The sequence below is a fragment of the Alosa alosa genome, chromosome 13 (genome assembly GCF_017589495.1).
Source record: "Alosa alosa isolate M-15738 ecotype Scorff River chromosome 13, AALO_Geno_1.1, whole genome shotgun sequence".
Lineage (NCBI taxonomy): Eukaryota > Metazoa > Chordata > Actinopteri > Clupeiformes > Clupeidae > Alosa > Alosa alosa.
The window spans coordinates 13,949,460-13,970,326 of NC_063201.1; the positions used below are offsets into that span (position 1 = coordinate 13,949,460).

Here is a 20,867-nt window from a genome sequence, read left to right on the forward strand (position 1 = left end):
AACGACGTCATCAATATGCGTATTTTAGTGACCAATGGGAATTAATCTATGGAATTTACACGGATTTGTTGTCTTGAAAGCCTTCAAGAAAATCTAAACATTATCTGGTTAAAATAGGTAAATATTAAGTATTTTTGGTGAGGGAGTTCACTTAGCACATGTATGTGGATACCATGACTGGGAAATTGCACAGCAATGTTGAGTAAGTTCTTGAACATACCACCAGAGGTCTTTACATCAGACCCTGTGATTGGTTGGTGAGTGGTATGTTTCAGACAGTAGGAAGTGAAATGCTTCATCAATGCACTTCTGTTTGATAAATTCCCACACGGCACCTTCCCTTGGTCGATCGTGTGGCTGGAGGTGGACTCAGTAATGCAGGGAAGTAATGCTCTCTTCTGAGTGAACAGTCTATTTAGTGGATAGAAATGTTTTCCGGAGTTGTGTATGGGCTACTCGCTGGCTTCCTTGGGGCTGTTGCCTCCACTTCAGCCAAACTGTCACTTGGGGCCGACTACCTCAAAGGTGTGTGTGAAACCGGTCTGAAAACCTGGGCTGGGGAAAACAGGATGTTCCAGCAAGAAAATGAAACTGCTCCATGCGACTGGGTAAAGTATGCGCTAAATCGTTTCAGTGCAGTGATTGCTTATGTCCATGGCTTATATGGGACATTACTTATATGTCGACTAATTTGTATGGATTTGACACACTGACACGCAGTTATCATGGTAACATGTACGCATCCAGCATATCTGTCCATACGTTTTTTTGGTTACTTATGGTTAAACTTATTTTTTGGATAATTTTATTCAGTGGAGGCATGCATGGGTATGGGGTAGGGAAGATGTAAATGAGTGGAACTGAAGTTAAAAAAGGCATCCCATGCATGTTGTGTACAGTATTAATATAAGTATAGACAGTATACGTCTCTGTAAGTGTAACTGGGCGTTGGTGCTTATGAAATCTATCTCGTCTCCTGCCAAGCTGCACATCCCTTTACGACTGCTGTGCGGGGGTCTGCTGTTCACCTGTAATGCTGTGATGTGGACCTTCTTCGCCAAAGCTCTCAGGCTCTCCTCGTCTTCTGCTCAGGCCACTGTGACCACCACTGCCTCCAACTTCATATCCTCAGTGAGTACGCTACTCGCCTTGTACTCCAGTCAGATGACCAGCATCTGCAACCACAACTGACTGAGTAAAGTCCATGCTAGAAATTACTGTGTTAACTAAGAATCTCTTAGAGACTATAGTGTTCAATACGAATAGCAGCAATCAGATAAATCAGAGTATTGGCTACAGACGATCCCGTTTTCTCTTAATTCCATACAGGCATTCCTTGGGAGGCTGATTTTTGGCGAGACCCATGCTGCTCTCTGGTGGGTCGGCATCTCGCTCACTCTGTCAGGGCTGCTCATTCTGCATGGTTCCACAAACCGGGAATCACAGCCAGCCGTGGCCACAAAGAATGAATGAGACCGTATGTGATGAGCTATGAACACACACTCCTGTCCCTGTTGACCAGTTCAAATGGATAGCATGGTCAATGAATGCACAGATAAAGTGGTGAGATGAAGTGGGCTACTCTTGACAGGATGGATAGGACTAAAGGCTCCCCTGAATGTTCTTTTAATTATAGAACAATGCAATGTGCATGGCCACTAAATTATTCACAGTGCACAGCAGCCCTTGCACTACTGTCAGCATACTGGGCCATAAGTATGCTTGGCAGTGATGCATTTGTTGCTGTATTGAAAAGAATGTAACCTGCACTGCAACAATGAGTTTCTATGTTACCATTGTGCTACAAACTCTAAGACTCAAAGATCTGTATTGTTTAGCAGTATAACACTGAGACTGACACAAGGGAACATATCTACTGTGCATGACACTTGTCATAATATGCATAATTTGTTATTCACTTTGAACTTCTTTTGTGGTGTTAGTACTTTTCATGTTTCAGGTCATTTATATTTGTTTTAAGGCTATACTCTTTTTCACATAAATTGTTAATATTATGGCAAATATTGGTCCACACAAATGTGATTTCCAAATACAGCTTTTGTCTATATCTGCATCTAAGTGTCACACTTTCAAATAGTAGGGTGGGACTATGGGACTTAAAATTTGGGACGCTATTCATCGGGGAGAGGATATGTTTGGTTTCCGGGCAAACTCCTGACCTACATGGATCCAACCTGAAATGACGTCTTCCAGGGAAGGTTTCACGTCTATTAATAGGTGTGCCAGATAAGCGACGATACACTGCCTGTAAAGTGTTTGAGGTTGGGATGCGCTGTGACAAAGAGTTGGAACAATTTTGATTATTCCCTTTAATGCAAATGTATTTGAAAATAATATTATTTCAGAATAAACACAATAATGCACACTTTCAGCGAATGAGGGTTATACTGGTAAAGGTTATTGCCAGATTATGCCTATTCAAAACATCTGTGCTTTAAACATCTTGGTGCATACCATGTGCATCAGACAGACAACCATTGAATTGGATAGTGAGTGTTGGTTTAGAAGGAAGTAAGGCACATGGGCCATTTAAAAACTATCCATAATCAACTATACACAAAGAAAAAAAGTCATCTCAAAATGTCATCATTAAACGTAATATTCTCAATATAAAAGGCATTACAGAAAGTTCTTCAATAAACGTGCTGTTTGGCTGAAACAGCCTTGCTTGTGCATTTGGTAATGTAGGTACTGTAATGGTCCCGGCTCAGTCCCCTGCGTGGACCAGGAAAAGGCACTGTGGGTGTGTGACATGTCGTCATTAACCTGGCTCGCCTCATCGCTCGAAGGGAATCTCGATCACGTCCTCCTCGATGATGTCCCCTGGCGGCGCGGGCGGGACTTGCTCCGAGGGAGTCCTCTTGCAGCTGAGCTCGGCGAAAGGATTGAGCCAGGAGAGCGAGAGCGGGCCCCCGAACGCAGCCTTCATGGCCTCCCAGCACGACAGCTTCTCCCAGGTGGCATTCTCGCCCTTCAGACGCTCAATACCCTACGACAGAGCAGAGCCGTCAGCCACATCACATCCACAGGACCCCACAACACACCCACCTTAAAAAGTTTGTGTACATAGTTGAAATGGTGGCATATTCTCTTTTAGACAGATGTGTTGCAATGAATGCAGTACTTAAAGGATACATCACAATTCAATTCCAATTTAAAATGGAGAGCACTATGGTGTTGAAGAAGTGGAAAAATGGTCCCTCCTTCATAGGAGGCTGGGAGATGAGTAAATGATTTGGGATGCAATGCTGTGGACAGGCAGTTTCTACCAAAATGCATGAATTGGAGAGTATGCATCAATTTTATATGATTATGGTTTAAAAAGCACACAATGCATGCAGCATGCTTTTTGGGTTTTAGGAGTACTCCTTCTTATGTCGATGTTTGTCAATGGTCAAGATTTGTTTGGTTATTGGACAAACTACTCAAAAGACACAGTGACATGCTTCTAACTACCAGGGCTGGGATTTTTGGCTACGTCTCCTCTATCTTAGGCCAGCAAGGCTTACCTGCACTGCCCTTCCCACCAATCAGAAAGCAGCATCTGGTCTACTCAAAGGGGCTATTACAGGGTTAAATTAAGAAAAGCACAACATGTAGCCAATTCAGTTAAATATAGGTCAGTTTGCAGGACTAAAAGAAAGCATGTCAAAAAGTCAGCAGGTCAAGAGAAAGAAGAGTTAAAAGAGGGGAAGAGGAGGAGAAAAACAGTGAGTTGACATACTGGTAAGGAAAAGTAAGGCTGGGATAGATCATTTCCCTCTCCATTGAATGAGTGATAACCTAAAATCAAGTGCAACTTACTAACTGCCCTGTAATTCTAATAAACAATTTAAAGAGTTCCAAGCACAGTAGTACTTTATGTTATTCATCTCTTGTTCTCTCTTGGTCTTGACAAAAGTATTGCATAACTATAGAAGCAACCTCACATGAAAATACTGACACAATTACAAGAAAACCAATCAGGTTGATCATTTATTGTTTGATATGTATATACAGAAAGAATAGAAAGGCCAGTAGAAAAGCAGTACTGGAAGCCATCTCACAGTTGATTGTGCATCAAGAGCTACTTTCACTTAAATCAACGTAGTTTCAGTAAAGTCCACCATAGGACTGACAAAAAAAACAACCTGTGTAAAATCAACACGAACATGCTTTTTTATGTAACGTAACAAAATTCAAACAAGATTGTCCCTTTTGACGTATTAGTAAACACATGTTATTACAAATTCCTTCCCTCAGTTCACATGGTTCCAGATGTGTCTGTCATTATCAAGACTAAACTTCATTATTCTTCAAAAATGTGCAAAAAATAAATATTGCAACTTATACTGTGTTAACGGAAAATTGTAAGTATTAATGTATTGTGAAGCCTAATTTGCCTTGCCATTCTATGCCAAATTCCATAGACAAACGGGTGTAAATCTCTACTGATGACATGACTATGCTCTTACAGAGTGCAAACTAGAAAGATGCAATCCTCTTCCCAATTCATCATCCATCTAAGATGAGGAATGAGCTCCTTCATTAACCAAAAATAGAGATGCAAAATACCAAACTCACCCCACTCCAAACGGAGACTTATTTTATGAAGTAGGCATAGGTATTTTGCATTAGTGTTACCAGACTCGTCAAACAGACGCAGGAAGAAAGGAGAGAGAGGAGGAGGAGGATTGCTTTCAATGACAAGACCAATGGAGAGTGGAATGTGAACAGAGGGAAAGACACTACAGATGGCAACAGGAAATCCCCAAAATAGAGCAAAGTTTCCAGACCAAGAAACACATAGTTTTAAAAAATATATAATAAACCAATAAAAAATAAAAGATAAAAAAAAGGCAAAACTGGCAAGTCCATATTTTTTCCTTTTCACATTTCCACAATCTCTTAGGTAGCACCATAGAAATGGGATGTTTTCTATGGGCAGCACTGTCGCTGCCGAGAGCACGGCCTTTAGAGCTTAGTGAGCTGGGAGATACAATCACGTTAGGGTGGAGCTGACAGGTATCGGGGAAAAGGTTTGAGGGTTAAAGGGGCGGGTTGCCAGAACAGCTCAGTCTTTTATATGTAGTGCCAGGGCATGGACAGACCCTCTAGGTTTGCTTTCCCAAAGCTCAGACCACATACTGGTATGGGTCGGCTTTCCCGTGGCCAGGCTTGGCAAACGGGCTAAGCCATGCTATCGAGAAGGGGTGTCCGAATACCGCCTTCATGTTCATCCACTTAGTTTTTTTAGCCCATCTTCTCTCTTCCTTTTTCAACTGCTCTATGCCCTAAAAATGAGAGACAACCGCAACTTCAGTGTGGTGCAGACAAACTTCAAATATAACCACAAGGCACACCATTAGGCATCATCAAATATTACCACACGGCACACCATTAGGAATCATCAAATATAACCACATGGTGTATGCTGATATTCTAGGTTGAACACAACAGTGTCTTGTCCTCCTGGAGGGTTTATCAATGGAGTGCTTAGTTCCCTGCACAACATTTTCCCCACATTTGTAGGCTAATCGAGTCCTACTAGATCATAAAGCACACAACAAGTCTGAAGAGCTAACTTAATAACAAGCAAACCTGGAACATCAGGACACTGGCTTATTCTAGGTGGAGAAGGGTGGATTAGGACAAAGACAGAAATAGACAGCGACAGTAGCGGCAAGAGTTAGAGAGTTAGTAGCCAGTAAGCAGGTACTGTATGTGTGTACAGTAATGTCAGAAAGATGTGCACTGCAAAGCAACTCCTATTTGAGTTTATACTTGTCTAATTTAACTTGTCTAAGACATCCAACATCATGATAGCTGTTTTCAGACTCAGGCCCAGGCCAGTGGTGCAGGGGTCATATGACAGCCATTTAAACTATTTTAAGAGACACAGAGATCCCACACAGAGATGGACACAAACACCGCATCAGCAGGGAAGGTGTACAGGATGTAGGCTCATAATTGCATCATCAGGTCTTGTAAAACTATTGGCAGACGTGTCTTTTGACACCAATTCCTGAGCACGGATTTGAGTGAAATTTTGTAAGATTGGTTAGCAAGATTGTTATAAATTGTAAATGTTGTAAATAAACAGCAAAAGGTATATGTGTGTTGCATGGTCTTGGCCATATATTCTCATGACAGTTAAGCACAGAGTGTGCATGATACAGTATTTTTCTTATATGCAGGACTTTCCCTTTCTCTATCAACACTGTTGGCACCCTCTTGTGGTTAAATACTAACACTATACTTCCCTGCACTGCAACGTGGAGGGCCTGGAACCGCATGTATCAATCAACGTTTCTAACAATCCATCCACGGATGAATGAACAACAGTGTGTCTGTGTGTAGTGGGGGACTGGCTGTAGCCCCTCAAACCAAACTGGACCCTAACAGGGTAGATGTGGGTATGTTTATTCATGGAAGATTCCTAAACATTTGACAACAACACTTATCTCCTTCATTGACAGCTTTTTCGAGTAGTTAGACGTTCAAAGATTTTTGCATTACTGCATCAAAGATAAGTCTAGTTATTGATAATAGTGATTTGAAATGTAATTACTTGAGAGTAATATTATTGTAACTACTCCATTATGCACTTGACATGTTATTAACAAAAAGTAGCTCTACCCAGATAGTGATTTCTGATAAATTATCACTGATAATCCTGTGGACTGTCGGGCTGTAGCCAGATACTGCAACCCCCCACGGGAATCCCAGACTTCAGGGGGGAGGAGGAGGAGGAAGAGAGGGGTGTGTGAGGTTCTGTGGGTCACTTACCGTCTCATCTGTGCAGATGGAATGGACCTGGGTGCCAAACATCACAGAGGTGAAGATGAGGAAGAGGAGGCCCTCAAAGCAGAGGAGGATGAGGAGGATGACTGTTGCTGGTGGGGAGAAGGAGCTGCACTCTAGGGGTGGGGGTTGGGCAGGGTGGAGGAATGGGAGGATAGGGGGAAGCGCACAAACACACACACACACACAAACACACACACACACACACCAAAACACACACATTCGTACACTCTTACATGAGGGGAAACCACTACTATACACAAAGGGCACATTTTATACAGTTCACTGACAAGCTTGGGGCCTCTGAAATGCAGGAGAAATTGGCAGGCAAAAAGAGGAAATTGATGAAATATGTGACTCTTCTTATCTCAAGTCAGAGCATGGACCTACATGGACAGGGGACATTAGCTACATTCTCTCTCTCTCCCTCTCTCTTTCTCTCTCTCCCTCTCTCTCTCGTTCCCTCATCTCCATATAACGATCAAATATTAGAAGCTACATGCTGAGGTTGAAGTGTGGAATAAGAGAGCGATAGAGCTACTTGGAGAAGGTTTGTGGTAAAGCCTGTGGTGCGTGTGAAGCAAACTCATCCTGTTTGACATTTTCTCGCTAATCACAAGGGAACAACAAGCTATGAGAACAGAGCAGGACTGCAGCTAGTTCACCATGTGCTTCCTCTTGGTCACGCTGAATTAGTCTCCAATTCAGACGACTCCACGCTCCCTTGTAAACTACAAACTTCATCAGTCACAACTATGCTGATTCAATGTTATATATCTCAGTCACCTTGACAGTAGGAGGATGCATGAATTCTGTGCCTTAGAAGTACTCTGGTTCGCTTTTGTTATGCTACTGACCCTATATCACACTGGACCTCAGGCTATCACTTGCCCCTCCTCCCCTTCGGTTCTGTACAGGGCTCCCAGGTTAGTCTGACCTTCAGTGGTCTCTGCTTTAACACATCCTCAAAAAAGACTCCAGGGAGAGAATATGTTCCAGACTGCTGTCATGTGAGGTCTCACGCAAGCATTTTTACATGGCTCTGAGCTAGGTGCTATGACAAAAATGGATACTCTGAGCGGTCACTTACTTGTCCAATCATCCTCAAAACAATACAGGAAATGGAAGACGACCATCATCAAGCAATGGAGAGAGATTAGTGCGATGTACATCTGGAACACAAATATATTGAGGATTTTAATTGAAGAGAATACATACATAAACTTCATCACTATACTGTATGTATCCACTTGTATCCACTATGCTGCCTTACAGCATATCTACTACCCCCATGGACATGTACTGATACAGTATACACCATAGCCTTTTACTGCATTGCCTCCACCAACACATACTCTTTTAGTTTTTTATGGGTCACATAATGTGTAAGCTACTGGATTCCAAAATTAATAAAGTATCTATCAGTGATGTGTGAAGCGTCTGGTACATACTGTGAAAAGCACAAAGTACTTCTGGTTGCTTTCTCCAACACAATTGTTGACCCATGGACAATGATGGTCCATTTTTCGAATGCACCTTTTGCAGACACTGGGATTTTGAAAAAGATTAGTGGAAAAGAGAAAGTGAAGATTAGGTCACACATTTTACTACATCTGTTCATTCTATGCAAAACCAAATGGAAATGTACAGCCATGCATTGACCTACAGGCTGAATGTCTTCATGAGTGGTATACGCTGAAGCTTTTAGAAAGCTAAATCAGAGAAAACTGAATTTAAAACCCTGGCTGATCGACTTCTATCTACTGAATGTGAAAAGAGAAGTGATTTTTCTCTACTGCTCCCATTATCTTTGTGACTTTGTCCAATGTTTCTCCACTGCTTTGACCTTCCTCTGCTCTAAATTCAGGGGGACAGCTTAGCAACACCAGGCGCATCCCTTCAGACAGAGAGAACTCCAGAACCAGTCTGTTTGCCTCGGGCAATCTGTACCTGCAGTGGTGCGCTCGGTCAGGTTTGATGCTGCAGCACTTGGGACACTTGTAAACCACCTGACCGGGCTTTAGCTGAAGGCTCTCGATGAACTCCTTGGTGGCATTTCCTTTTGGAACGGCTCCCTGGAAAATGTTCAAAGATATGCTAAGCCACTTCTGACCAGGCTTGACCAAATGCCACAGCATTTAGTGTTTAACTTTTCATTGACTTTGATTAATGTAAAATTGTGACTGCCGCCTCTGGGTTTGCACTAATACTGTAATGGGGCAGAGGGCAAAGTATGCATCTTGTTTGCACTGTATGGTGTCTAGATCTACTGTGACAATGAAATGAGAACTGGTGATGCCCCTTTTATATGCAGGTGTGTACATATTGCTGATGACATATGGATTATATTGTTCTGAACTGGAAACTCACTGGGTCTGTGCACATTGCCCTGAAGTGTGATGCCAGGGCAAGAAACGCAAGTCCGTTGAAAACCACCCCGTTGAGTATGCTGTAGGTTAGATTTTTGGAGGGTAGCAGCATGACGAAGAGCACCACGAACTCCGCGTAGAATACCAAGAACCAAGTGATGACGGCGCACACGATGCCGCACGCGTCGCGCACGAACCACATGGCACTAGTGTCGTCGCGGTCGTTCAGGCGCGGTGGCGGGACGCACGGGTCCAGCTGCAGGTTGCTTGCCTGCCGCTCCACGTCCCTGCACCTGTGCACCGGACTCTTCATAGCTCACCAGGACTCATTCTGGTCGAGGGTGAGGTGGGATGGACATGGGGGTGACAGGGAGGGGAGAGAAACATGAACCGTGAGTTTGACTTTGCAAGACGGGTAGCAACACAATCTCCTCAGCTGGGCAAAACTACGCCAGTCATTCATACTGCAGTGCTGGCAAAATGCAGGATGAATGCCTCTCCTGTTTACAAAGGGATATGTTGTCAAGAGGACATACAAGGTTATATTTACATTTAGGGGGAAAACACATCTTGCTATCCATCTCAATGATCACAATAAATATATGGGACACACACATACGGGGTCTAGTGCAGCAGCGGGCTGTGCTGACCGCTGTTGCTCCGCACTGACACAGCAATGTCAAGGGAGGACAGCGCTGGACCCATCGTCCATGCTACTCTGGCTAATCGCTCAAATGAGGGAAGACATCCGCACACACATGAATCCAGATGAAACCAAATATTGCGCTCGCTCCCAGGCAGCTTGGAATGCACACATCCGATCCCTCTCTCCGACTATTCGACATTTGGCTGCTAGAATAACCAAAGCAATCAAGCTAATTGCTGTACCAAGAAGAGGGCCATTTGTATTTGGCGCACTTAGACTAGAAACACTGTTAGATTCTAGAAAACACTGAGATAATTGTTTTACTGTTTAGTGTTGGACATTAAGCTAACGTTAACGCTCAGTTTGTTGCCAAGACACTTACTTGATGTCGATACGTTGAATATCGCAGTAGCTTCCAGGGCGAATAATACCAAAATGCCGTAGAAAAACAGCTTTTTCCTTGTGGAATGGAAGTGATCCAGTTACTTGGAAGCTATCGGACACATAGACATTTTATGTTTTGTCTGAAATAACTGCATCCTTGTGTTTTCGGCCATCCACACGTCTGACACCCTCCTCCTCCTACTACCCCTCTTGAAAAACAAGTCACACCCCTCTCTTAAATGGAACGGCGATACCGATACCGAAACTCCAAAACAAGAAAGTAGTTGACATTGAATTGTTCAGCTTTGCGAGCAAAAGAAGGGAAATACAATACAACGCTTGCTTCTCTTCGGTCTGATGTGTAGGAGGCAATACCTGCCAACTCCACAATTTGCTACCTGGCTCAAAACATTTCCTTATGCCTGTGACCGCCCAGTAAAGATCGCCTCATGCTTCTGTCTCCGTCTTCTGACGGGAGACCAATTGAATTGAAAGGAACCGTTTTGACGTATGAGCACTGTCAGAGATTTCCGTAAACGGGTTCTGATAGCCTACTGTATGCAGTAGGCTAATCATAAAAGTCATAAACAGTCTGAAAGTAAAGGGTTAATGCATAGGTTTGCCTTCATATTCCTTCGTTCAAGGGTTTTTATAAGTTTCTATTGTGGTTTGTTCTATTTTACCTATTGCCAAAAAATATATATTTACATCTAAAAAATAAATAAAAATGTTTTCTGGAAATTAAGAGGCAACTTACAGTAGGCTACAACTTGCATGTTATGTGAAACTTCGTTTCGATCATGTATATTGTACTTATGACATTGCATATATGAACGTTTAATGTCAGTACCAAAAACAGAGACTACAGGAAAAAAATGTTGGATATTTTACGAAAGAAAATTAGCAGGCATGCTTTGGTCGTCCATTAGTTGGGTCCTTGTAATTCTGTGCACTTCCTTGTTGGTGTAAAAATGGCATCCAAGGTGCAATGAGAGCGGGGACGGCAATTCTCTAGGATTGATATGAAATCAGGGACGAGGAAGCTGTAAGATTTGTGGTGCATATTGTTCTGTGCCGACAGTCGATATGCAATACATTGACTTGGTCAGCTTTGTCACAGCAGGGAAAGTGGGGAAATACGCTTGATTAGCAATCCACTGAATCCCAAAGGCGTGTAGGAATTGCTGTTAGCAAGCTAGGCGAGACAGTGACTGCTTAGCTAATGAATTCAGCGGTTGCAATTCATTTGTATCGATCAGCCTGGTAAGTATGCATAGTAAAATGTGACGGACTGTGTTATTTTTTATCGAGTACCAAGCCAATGTTCTAATCCGTTCTCGTTAGCCAACACATGATCGTGCTAAATAGATTTAACGTTGCATATGGTCGGCCCACCTAGCTGGTAACGGACAACAGTGGGGAAGTAAACGTCAGAAAGTGCAGTCTAGATCATATTGTATCGAAAGCAATGCTGGCTAAAACAATTTACCTTTCTGGATAAGAATCTGTGGCCATTATGTTATGTGTCCTAGTGATGTAGGGAAACTGTTTCTTTTATAGTTGTAACGAGTGGAGATTGCTTTTTTGCTACTTTATTGCTAATCATTTTTTTTTACTTCTGGAATGATGTTACTTTAGTTCATCATGAGGAATGTACTTACTCCACAGACATTGTTTTTCATATGCAGATATATTGTCAAACATGGCCATTACCCAATTCCGCCTTTTCAAGATATGCACATGTCTAGCTACAATACTCTCCTTCTTCAAAAGACTAATATGCAGGTAAGAACGAATTACGAAAATTGTATTCATGCTATGTTCGTGTCAGTTCTCTAGTTCTCTGATGTAAAGGCAGCATTAGTTGTAGACGATGCCAGTTGTCAGGATGTGTCAGATATAGAACCACTAGGGTGCACTACAAAGCCGAGGTGCAAGTGTGAGTATTTTTCAATAGCGTGTGTTAGCCTGTGGTTTTAGCCACTTTTTAGAAATAAGTTTGATAATATTCATGAGCTCTTATATTTCCTATTGGGTAGGCTTCAAGGTCACAGCACAGAAGATCTAGAACATACATAAAATAAATAAAGTAAATTATTTGATATTACTTTCAGATCACGCGTAGCATATTTTCAGTTAATACACTATTGTGCATCACTGTTTACTGAGTGAATTTAAATTTTCTGCTTTTTATTTGTGTTTGGGACCCAGAACTGGGAGGTTGCGCAAGCTAAGCGGTGACCAGATAACACTTCCAACCACTGTTGATTTTTCATCCGTGCCCAAACAGGTCAGTAATTTTGTGCATTTCACATTGGCTCCAAGGACAGAGCCAGATAAGCATATTACATTTACAACATACACACACACACACACACAGTTAAAACTCATGCAAACCCATTCTGTCCTGCAGCCAGAAATTGAGGAGTGGAGTTCGTGGGATGAAGATGCTCCAACCAGCATTAAAATCGAGGGTGGAAATGGGGTAGTGCCTCCACAGCAGGATGACGCTGAAGAAGAGGAGCCAGACTACTTCAAAGACATGGCACCAACCATCAGGAAAACCCAAAAGGTGCAGTTGCATGGTGAAATCATTAGTTTCAATAGCATGGGTTTTTGTACATTTATTATTCATTTATGTTTTTAAGAGCATGTTCTACCAGTTACAAGATGCACACTAGGGTTGCACGATTTGGGGAAAATATCTAATTGCAATTTGTCTGACAGATTGCGATTTACAATATGATTTTTGAATGTCAATTAATTGATTCAGTTCAATAATCCAAATGGCTCTTTAATTTGTGCCACCCCTGATTGGTGAGCACACCTGATGCACAAGAGGCATAGCACCCTGACCGACTATGAAGCTCACCAATCAGAATTTCTGTGCCCCTCACATACTACACACACCCACCAACCAGAAGTGGCATAGACAAGGAGGATGAAATGAATATCAAAGTCAGAAATGTGAGAAAATTAACTGTGCAGTGCACAATTATTTGTAGCTTTTGCGATTAGGTAATTGCGTTGGTTCACATAAGCTGTGTTCAGATTTTACACTTACTCACTCACTCAATATGTAGTGAACGATTTAACATTTTGAATATAGCTATAGCCGCATTTTCCCTACATCTGTGTAACTGTATAGGTGACCCCATATAAGTTTATAGCATATGAAAAGTCATGATTTCGATCCCCAGCTGCCACCATTGAGCAGGGCACTTAACCCTGAGTTGTTCCAGGGAGTCTGGCCCTGCAATTACTTGACATCTGTAATTTGCTTTGGATAAAAGCGTCAGACAAATGAAGAAAGATTTGAAGGTCACTCTTCTGATTTCAGATTGTGTTGAAGAAGAGGGAGCCACTGAACTTCTCTGCCCCAGACAACTCCACAGGCTTCTCCAGCAGGCTGGCCGCCACACAGGACGTGTCCTTCATCACACCATCGGTGAGTGGTAGCGCTAGCACTAGCCGTACACGCCGGTCTCTGCTGGCGGTGAGTGGTAGCACTAGCAGCATGCTAGCACATGCTGCTCTCTCCTACCGGCGAGTGGTAGCTCTAGCAGCACACGCCGCTCTCTTGGCGGTGAGTGGTAGCACTAGCAGCAGGCCAGCACACGCAGCTCTCTCTCAGGGTTCCCACTGGTCATGGAATTTCTGGAATATCGTGGGATTTTGGAAAGTCTATTTCAGACATGGAAAGTCAGGGAATTTTATTTCGGGGGCAAAGTCATGGAATATCATGGAATTTTGTAGCAGTTCAAAATTTACTTGCCAAAATGCATTAATACAAATATATTTCCACTCAGAATAATTAATGATTATTAGCTTTACTGCTTGATTGAGTAGTTGTGGTTAGTCCAACTTTGTTTATTCAATGCCCATTTATTCATTTATTTATTTTTTTAATTTTGGGTCTTTTTATGCCTTTAATCAGATAGGACAGTGGAGAACGACAGGAAGTGAGTGGGAGAGAGAGTCGGGGTGGGATCCGGAAAGGACCACAGGGCAGGAATCGAACCCGGGTCGCCGGCGTATGGTGCAGGTGCCCCAGCTAGTTGCGCCACAGCTGGGGCCAATGCCCATTTATTCATCTCCCACTCTAAAAAAGTAAAAGATTATTGAACGCTACAAGATTTTTCTGAAATCTTTGGTCGGTATATTGTACCATTTATTATATAGAAGGTCATGGAAATTAAGATTTTTTTGTCAGGAAAAAGTCATGGAATCTTACATTTGTCTTAGAGTGGGAACCCTGCTCTCTTGTCGGTGAGTGGTAGCACTAGCAGCACACGGCACTTTCTCCTTGCGGTGAACTGCAGCGCTAGCAGCACACGGCACTTTCTCCTGGCAGTGAGTGGTAGCGCTAGCAGCACGATTAGGTGTATCCAGTGTGGAGTATGACCGCTGATAAGATTGAGTGGCATTGATCAGATAGAAAAAGTCATTGTTGTTGAACACTGGAATGTAGTAAAGCATACCGTATCTACGAGGGCAATTGCTAGAATGCTTCATTTGATTTGATTATCCCTATAATGTTTTGGCTTCATTTGAAGCTGCAGAGGGATATGCTATTTGGTTCATGTGTGTAGTATAGAAATGGGAAGAATCTCTCCTTTAGACATTCTCTACCACCACAAGAACATGTTTTCACATAATTTGTGTCACCTCAGGACTAACTTTTCCGATTCAGTCAAAAGTTCAATCAGTTGGCAAATTATTTTGAGATGTGGGGGTCTTTTGCATGTTTTGCAAGTTACAAGTTACTGTGGTAGAAATGTTTCTGTCTGTTTTCATTTCATAACTTTAATTAAAATTAGAATGGGGGTGAATTCAGCACATTTTTATTTCATGAATATTCTCATATAGCTGTTTTGCTGCTCATGCCATGCACAATGTACATTGTTGTAGCAGTATTTTAGTACATGTTCATGCTGTATTTGAGGTTACTTTCCAGCAGTTTTTATGCAGAAAAAGGACAATTATGCAGTCAGAGGCTTTTTATATTGGAATTCTGTCCTATACTGTTGTCCTTGGCTTACAGCCTGTGGAAGTGTAAAAAGCTTGTGGTGGAAGGGTGTGAAGTGTGTGTTGTTCGTCCTGTGTGCAGGCGGAGCTGGGAGACATGGATGCCTGGCAGGAGGACCCGAGTGCCTGGGAGGACGAGTCCGACGCTGCCTGGGAGGCCGAGGAGGTGCTCAGGTAGGCTGGGGGCCTGGGGCAGAGAAATATCCTGCCTGCTATGTTAACTTGCGGGAAAATTCCTCTCTTCCTGTTGCAGAAGTAACTCCTAAACTCATGGCTGTATCTCTGACCTCCGTTCTTAGCTTAACAAATCTTAACTATAGGACTAGCCTTTCTTCTCCTTCTTGTTCTCAGTCCTCCTGGGGGAAGGGGGGCGCTGTGGATTTCCATCTGCGTTTTTTGATGTCCTCTGCACCTTTTTCTCTTTCCTTGTCCTCCTCATATGTCTCCTGTTTGGTTGGTTTACTGTGTACTCAGTCCTTATCACAAGGCACCTAACCTAACAGAGTTAGCAGTAAGTCATTCATGGTGAACAGTTCTGTGCCCTCATCTGGCATGAGTCCCCCGTCTCAAATAATGTGCTACTTTGACTATATCAGATGCTAACATTTTTTTAAATATTTTAATTAAATGTTCAGTATTGAGACGGTAAACTGCTAGTTAGCTACTATGCTCTTATTCAGTTATCTTAATTTTAAATATAGGCCTACCTCAATATTTCGCTGAGAAATAAATGAGTGATCTGACAATGGTGATGTTATATTTCCATGAATGCGTTTGTTGCATTTAATTTAGCTACCTAGCTTACAGATGTCCCAGTGACATCGTTGAGGTCTTTGGGCTTTCAGTGCTTGATTAGTATAATAGAAGGAGTATTTATGTTCAGACGAATGAACAAAATTAACGAATTAATGCTTGTAAGTCTCCTTATTGTGTACACAAATTGCGAGTCGTTTGAACATAATCACTGTTATTTTTGAGTGAAAGAGAAAATGCTAAATACAGGCAAAATGTATTAAAAGGCATTAAGTAAAGTTATAGACAACATGCATCAGAATGCATAGCAGTCAGTACATTCAGTATTTCACTTTCGTTTTGACCTCAATGAATACATGATGTGTATTTTAGCAATAATATTGATGAATTCTGTCTCATGACTCTCTTACAACAAATAACTGTGTGTATAAAAACATTCAGTAATTTATTTATTCTTATACAAAATACAAACACTGGTAGCATTATGTGAGTGGTGGTGTCACCTGCCGAGATTTGAGCACAGGGGCTTCAAACTTCAGCCACCAGATGGCAGCATAGGATACCGTCACACCTAAACATGGATTGCCCTTGATAAGACTCGCTCATAATAGCAACCACAAAAGTCACGACAATGCGTCAGTTAAGATATCTTCCTCCATATAGCACAAGCGACTATCAGTGTTTAAACGAGGGTCAAACAGGGTGAACTGTGTTGAGGAGAAACTGTGATACTAATCTGTTAATGACTCATCAGTATTTTGGGCTTATTCTTGAGGAGGGTAGTCTGCAGCAGTGCTCAGCATTAGCGCAGAGCCTTCCCTGTGATTCTCCCTCTGCCTTTGAAGCAAAAATCCCCCCTTGACAGTCGGGTGCTCGGAGGCGCAGAGCTTTGAAGTTTCTGTATCTCACGTGTACGTTCCCCCTGTTTCTCTCTCTCTCTTTCTTTCTTTCTTTCTTTCTTTCTTTCTTTCTTTTTCTCTCTCTCTCTTTCTTTCTTTCTTTCTTTCTTTTCTTTCTTTCTTTCTTTCTTTCTTTCTTTCTTTCTTTCTCTCTCTTTCTTTCTTTCTTTCTTTCTTTCTTTCTTTCTTTCTTTCTTTCTTTTCTTTCTTTCTTTCTTTCTTTCTTTCTTTCTTTCTCTCTCTCTCTCTCTCTCTCTCTCTCTCTCTCTCTCTCTCTCTCTCTCCATTTTGGGTTGCAGACAGCAGAAGTTGGCCGATAGGGAAAAACGTACCATGGAACAGCAGAGGAAGAAGATGGAGAAGGATGCGCAGAGGATGATGAAGAAGGAACAGAAGATTGCCGTCAAGCTTTCCTAACATTTCCTCTTTTCGTAATGAGCGCTGGACACTCACGGACAAAAAAAAGAAATTTCGTTGTCCGTTTGGTTAATTGCAGTCACTTGACATACAAAGTAAAATCCATCCTTGCTGAGTGTTTGGTTTTTTTATTTCCTTTTTTAATTTTTTTTTTTTTAAATTGTCCATTGCTTTTTTTTAACCCCCTGGCCAGAAATTCGACCCAATATCAGTGTGAAACCACTGACTGTCTCCCTGCTCTTGCAGTTTTATTGTACAACTTACAGTAACACCAGTTTTACTCTCCCCTCAAGTAAAGTAAAGTAAAGTGTGTGTGTGTGTGTGTGTGTGTGTGTGTGTGTGTGTGTGTGTGTGTGTGCGCGTGCGTGTGCGTATGTGTGCATCTATACCCCTAACTACAACTGCACCCTGGAGAGAACTTGATGACGCCCCCTTTCCTTATTTATGAAAACTTGAAGAAGTTTGAGTGGGATAATATCAAATGGACAAACACTAAGTCTTTTTTTTTTTTTTTTTTTTTTTTCCTCTAATACTTTTACCCCCAGTGCGCACTACTCCCAAGAGTCTTGCTGTGCATGAGACACTTGGATAAATCAGCTCACAGGCTTCGTGGATTGTATAGATTGAATGGAGATGTGGATCAGAATCTGGCACTTGCCAGTACATACTGTCACTTAGTTTGTAGTATTGCTGGAGAAAACAAAATTCGTCACTGGTTGAAATCTCCACTGCCCCCAACCCCCTTGCTGTATGCCAATGTAAAGGTCATCTCGTATTCAACCCTGATCCATATTGAACACTGAATCTCGGTGGAAGGCCAATGTGCTCTGCTTTGGATATACCGAGAAGAAACGGACACTGTTAGGCTTGTTTCAGCAATACGTTTTTGTTTTTAAAATGCTATTTAATGTGTATGTGTGTTGGCTGTGTTTTGAATGAGCTGTAGATGTAGACGTGAGAATGCATGAGGCTGATGGGGGCGCGTGAGGACAGCAGCACTGCTACGTTGTCATGGCAACATGGGACAATATTTTTTTTTTTTTTTTTTTTTTTTTTTTTTTTTTGAATGGTTTGGCTGATGAGTCTATGGCCACTCTCTCATTGACTTAGACCTATCTGCTAGGTGACATAACGGGTATAGTGCTCCTAGTCAAAATCCATCCGCCCATCTCAAGATGTCACCCTGCAGTATGGTATAAAGAGAACTGCAGTATGGTATAAAGAGAACTGAGGGAAAGGCCTTAACCAGTTTCATTTGTTAGTCAACAATGACTGGCTGTGGTTTGTTGGTGTAAGTATGCGATCATTCACAAATTCAGGGCTTTTCTGATTGAGCTAAATTTTTGTTACAAAGGGATGTGTTTGATCAAGATGTTGCAGGTGGATCTCAAGTAGTGTGTTTTGCTTGGTCAGAACATAGTATGGTTCATTTTGCGGGAGATAAATTTCCCGTGCATGCAGTGATGCTTGAACCTGCCGACTGAAAGAAAGAGCAGTTTCAGATGATTGGCAGGTGATATGCCTTTTGTATCTTTATTTTTTTCTTTGCAAACTCATGACCGGCCAATTTGTGAAACAAATGTAGCAAGGGGTTGAAAGTTGCATGATTTCTCATGACAAAACAAATGTTTGATTTTTTTACATTCTTTTTTTATTTTGCACATTCCTTCGTTGTCAGTAATAAATGTGTGGAGCTCCACTTTGTGTGTATGTGTGTGTGTGTGTATGTGTGTATGTGTGTGTGTGTTGCACATTCAAGAGACTGTGCCATGTATTATTAAAACAACCTTGAGTTTTGGATATGTGACTAAATTATTCATTTGGTAGGTTACACCCAAATAATAATAGCTCTATACTTCAACCAACAGTTTTAACCTTGTCCCATCTCTCATTATAGAGCATCATGATATATACATCAGATCAATTCCTAAATAAAGAATATATCTCTGTTTCACCTGTTCACGAGTTAATAGAGATGAAGTGTTTCTTTTAAAGATGAAGTGTTTCTTTTCACCCTGTGTGTCCCAGACATTTTCCTGCCTATTCCGCTGTTTTCTCCAGACATTTTCCTGCCTATTCCGCTGTTTTCTCCAGACATTTTCCTGCCCATTCCGCTGCCCGAGTGTAAGCTGCTCTTTCTCTGCGGAGGCGGATAATGCTTGGATTTTGTTCTTCTCTAGATAAGTAGCATCATACTGATTAACTTGGGCAGACAGCTTGGCACGGCCCTAGCCCATTTCTGTATTACTAGTGACGTTATGATCCCCATCTGTCTCGCTTAATAAATAAATAAATAAATAAAAATGTGAGATGAAAAAAAAACACTCCCAAACCAGACACGAGGGGCTGAAAGGCTGACCCACTTTTCCCTTTCACAGTGTGTGTGTGTGTGGTGTGTCAGCCTCCTTCATCCTCCTCGACTGTCAGCAGCCACATTGGGACACGTGCCACTCTCATTGCTACAGTAGTTTCTAATAACATGCCCTCACTGGGTTATTGAAATGGATTTGGCAGATAAACTAGGGGTTCTCCTACAAGAATCAATCTAGGGTGATGTTTTGTGTGTTTTCATTTCTCTTTATTTTAATTCACTGTGCATGCCTTTGTGTCAGATGTACAATGAGGATTCTGGGACACTCGGCCCTGTGTCCTTGACTGAGCCTGGAGGACTGTGATGGTAGGATGCAGCTCGCTGGCGCACACTTGTTCACTGGTCTGCTGTGACGTCTCTCCCACTTTGCTGCGTTATTTTCCCAGAAGCCTCGGTGGGGGCTGACGTCTCCAACCGAAACGGAGCCGCCCGAGTCTGCCCGTGTTCTCTGAACCGAGCTGGAACTCGGTGTGCCCAGATTACAGCCGAACAGTGATAATTGCTTTGGCACGTTGCTGTGTGTGTATATGTGTGTAATGAAGTGGAGGCCCAGGTTATGCAACTGAAAGTCTCCCCATCTGGCCACAGGAAGCAGTGGCATACCCCTCTCGCTGTAAGAGTCCCTCGGGCTGAGTTGACATCACTGTGTGCCATTTCGTGTTCTGTTTTTTAAATGAAGGTGGGAAAAAAAGTACACCGCCTCATAAGATCGAGCAATGTTCAGGAGATGTGTTACGTAAAGAAAACAATGCTGTAGCCGTCTCCCCCTCTCAGACGGAACTGAGAGGTTCAGTACCTGCCAGTTTGTGCGACACCGAGAGCACCATTAAGGAACTACTAACACTAACGCACTGCACTGAAGTCACCCTGGGGGAATTTACTAGACACTAAAATTCCCTTTTTAAACTTTAAAGGGTTTTGCATAACACTCTGACAGAAAGAACATTTTGGAGTGTGCATAAGAAATTACCTTCCTTGAGCATTTTAACGACTTTTCCTCTTGGGTCCTCCGTCAGACTCAGAAAGGTAGTTTTCAACTTGGTCCTCTCCTCCCTCCCCTCAAGAGACTGCAGATCAATCATCCAGCCTGCAACAAGATGTTACCAGTGTTGCTTAAGCGAGCTATCCTCTTTTGAACAGATTAACGACAAATTAAATCACTGTTAAGATGGAATTAACAAAAAGTACTTGAAATT

General features: G+C 42.2%; 3 protein-coding genes across 6 annotated transcripts; 2 read left to right on the forward strand and 1 right to left on the reverse strand.

The window, feature by feature from the left end:
- Positions 1-62: 62 nt before the first annotated feature.
- Positions 63-2,386, forward strand: tmem42a (transmembrane protein 42a). Its single transcript, XM_048260030.1, has 3 exons — positions 63-608; positions 985-1,131; positions 1,330-2,386. The coding sequence occupies exons 1-3, from the start codon at positions 429-431 to the stop codon at positions 1,471-1,473; spliced, it is 471 nt and encodes a 156-aa protein (XP_048115987.1). The 5' UTR covers positions 63-428; the 3' UTR covers positions 1,474-2,386.
- zdhhc3a (zinc finger DHHC-type palmitoyltransferase 3a) lies at positions 1,093-10,750 on the reverse strand. 3 transcript variants are annotated; one of them, XM_048260019.1, is made up of 8 exons: positions 10,202-10,750; positions 9,175-9,504; positions 8,755-8,879; positions 8,256-8,352; positions 7,895-7,976; positions 6,790-6,920; positions 2,788-3,010; positions 1,093-1,175 (listed from the first exon to the last, which is right to left on the reverse strand). In XM_048260019.1, the coding sequence occupies exons 2-7, from the start codon at positions 9,484-9,486 to the stop codon at positions 2,798-2,800; spliced, it is 960 nt and encodes a 319-aa protein (XP_048115976.1). In that variant the 5' UTR covers positions 9,487-9,504; positions 10,202-10,750; the 3' UTR covers positions 1,093-1,175; positions 2,788-2,797. The 3 variants fall into 3 exon arrangements, with proteins under 3 accessions (XP_048115976.1, XP_048115974.1, XP_048115977.1); XM_048260017.1 differs by lacking the exon at positions 1,093-1,175 and having other exon boundaries at positions 2,479-3,010; XM_048260020.1 differs by lacking the exons at positions 1,093-1,175; positions 2,788-3,010 and adding an exon at positions 3,969-5,294.
- Positions 10,659-19,100, forward strand: ebag9 (estrogen receptor binding site associated antigen 9). 2 transcript variants are annotated; one of them, XM_048260028.1, is made up of 7 exons: positions 10,659-11,248; positions 11,892-11,988; positions 12,415-12,493; positions 12,617-12,775; positions 13,544-13,651; positions 15,314-15,405; positions 17,183-19,100. In XM_048260028.1, exons 2-7 carry the CDS (start codon positions 11,906-11,908, stop codon positions 17,298-17,300), a joined length of 639 nt encoding a protein of 212 aa, XP_048115985.1. In that variant the 5' UTR covers positions 10,659-11,248; positions 11,892-11,905; the 3' UTR covers positions 17,301-19,100. The 2 variants fall into 2 exon arrangements, with proteins under 2 accessions (XP_048115985.1, XP_048115983.1); XM_048260026.1 differs by having other exon boundaries at positions 10,912-11,466.
- Positions 19,101-20,867: the final 1,767 nt, after the last annotated feature.

Coding starts and splice junctions, on each gene's coding strand:
- ebag9 (XM_048260028.1), top strand. CDS start 11,906: ATGGCCATTACCCAATTCCGCCTTTTCAAGATATGCACATGTCTAGCT. Junction 12,494..12,616: donor TTTCATCCGTGCCCAAACAG/GTCAGTAATTTT, acceptor TCTGTCCTGCAG/CCAGAAATTGAGGAGTGGAG. Junction 15,406..17,182: donor GAGGCCGAGGAGGTGCTCAG/GTAGGCTGGGGG, acceptor TTTGGGTTGCAG/ACAGCAGAAGTTGGCCGATA.
- tmem42a (XM_048260030.1), top strand. CDS start 429: ATGTTTTCCGGAGTTGTGTATGGGCTACTCGCTGGCTTCCTTGGGGCT. Junction 609..984: donor AAACTGCTCCATGCGACTGG/GTAAAGTATGCG, acceptor TCTCCTGCCAAG/CTGCACATCCCTTTACGACT. Junction 1,132..1,329: donor CCTCCAACTTCATATCCTCA/GTGAGTACGCTA, acceptor AATTCCATACAG/GCATTCCTTGGGAGGCTGAT.
- zdhhc3a (XM_048260019.1), bottom strand. CDS start 9,486: ATGAAGAGTCCGGTGCACAGGTGCAGGGACGTGGAGCGGCAGGCAAGC. Junction 8,353..8,754: donor GACCGAGCGCACCACTGCAG/GTACAGATTGCC, acceptor TCAAAATCCCAG/TGTCTGCAAAAGGTGCATTC. Junction 7,977..8,255: donor AGTACTTTGTGCTTTTCACA/GTATGTACCAGA, acceptor TTTGTGTTCCAG/ATGTACATCGCACTAATCTC.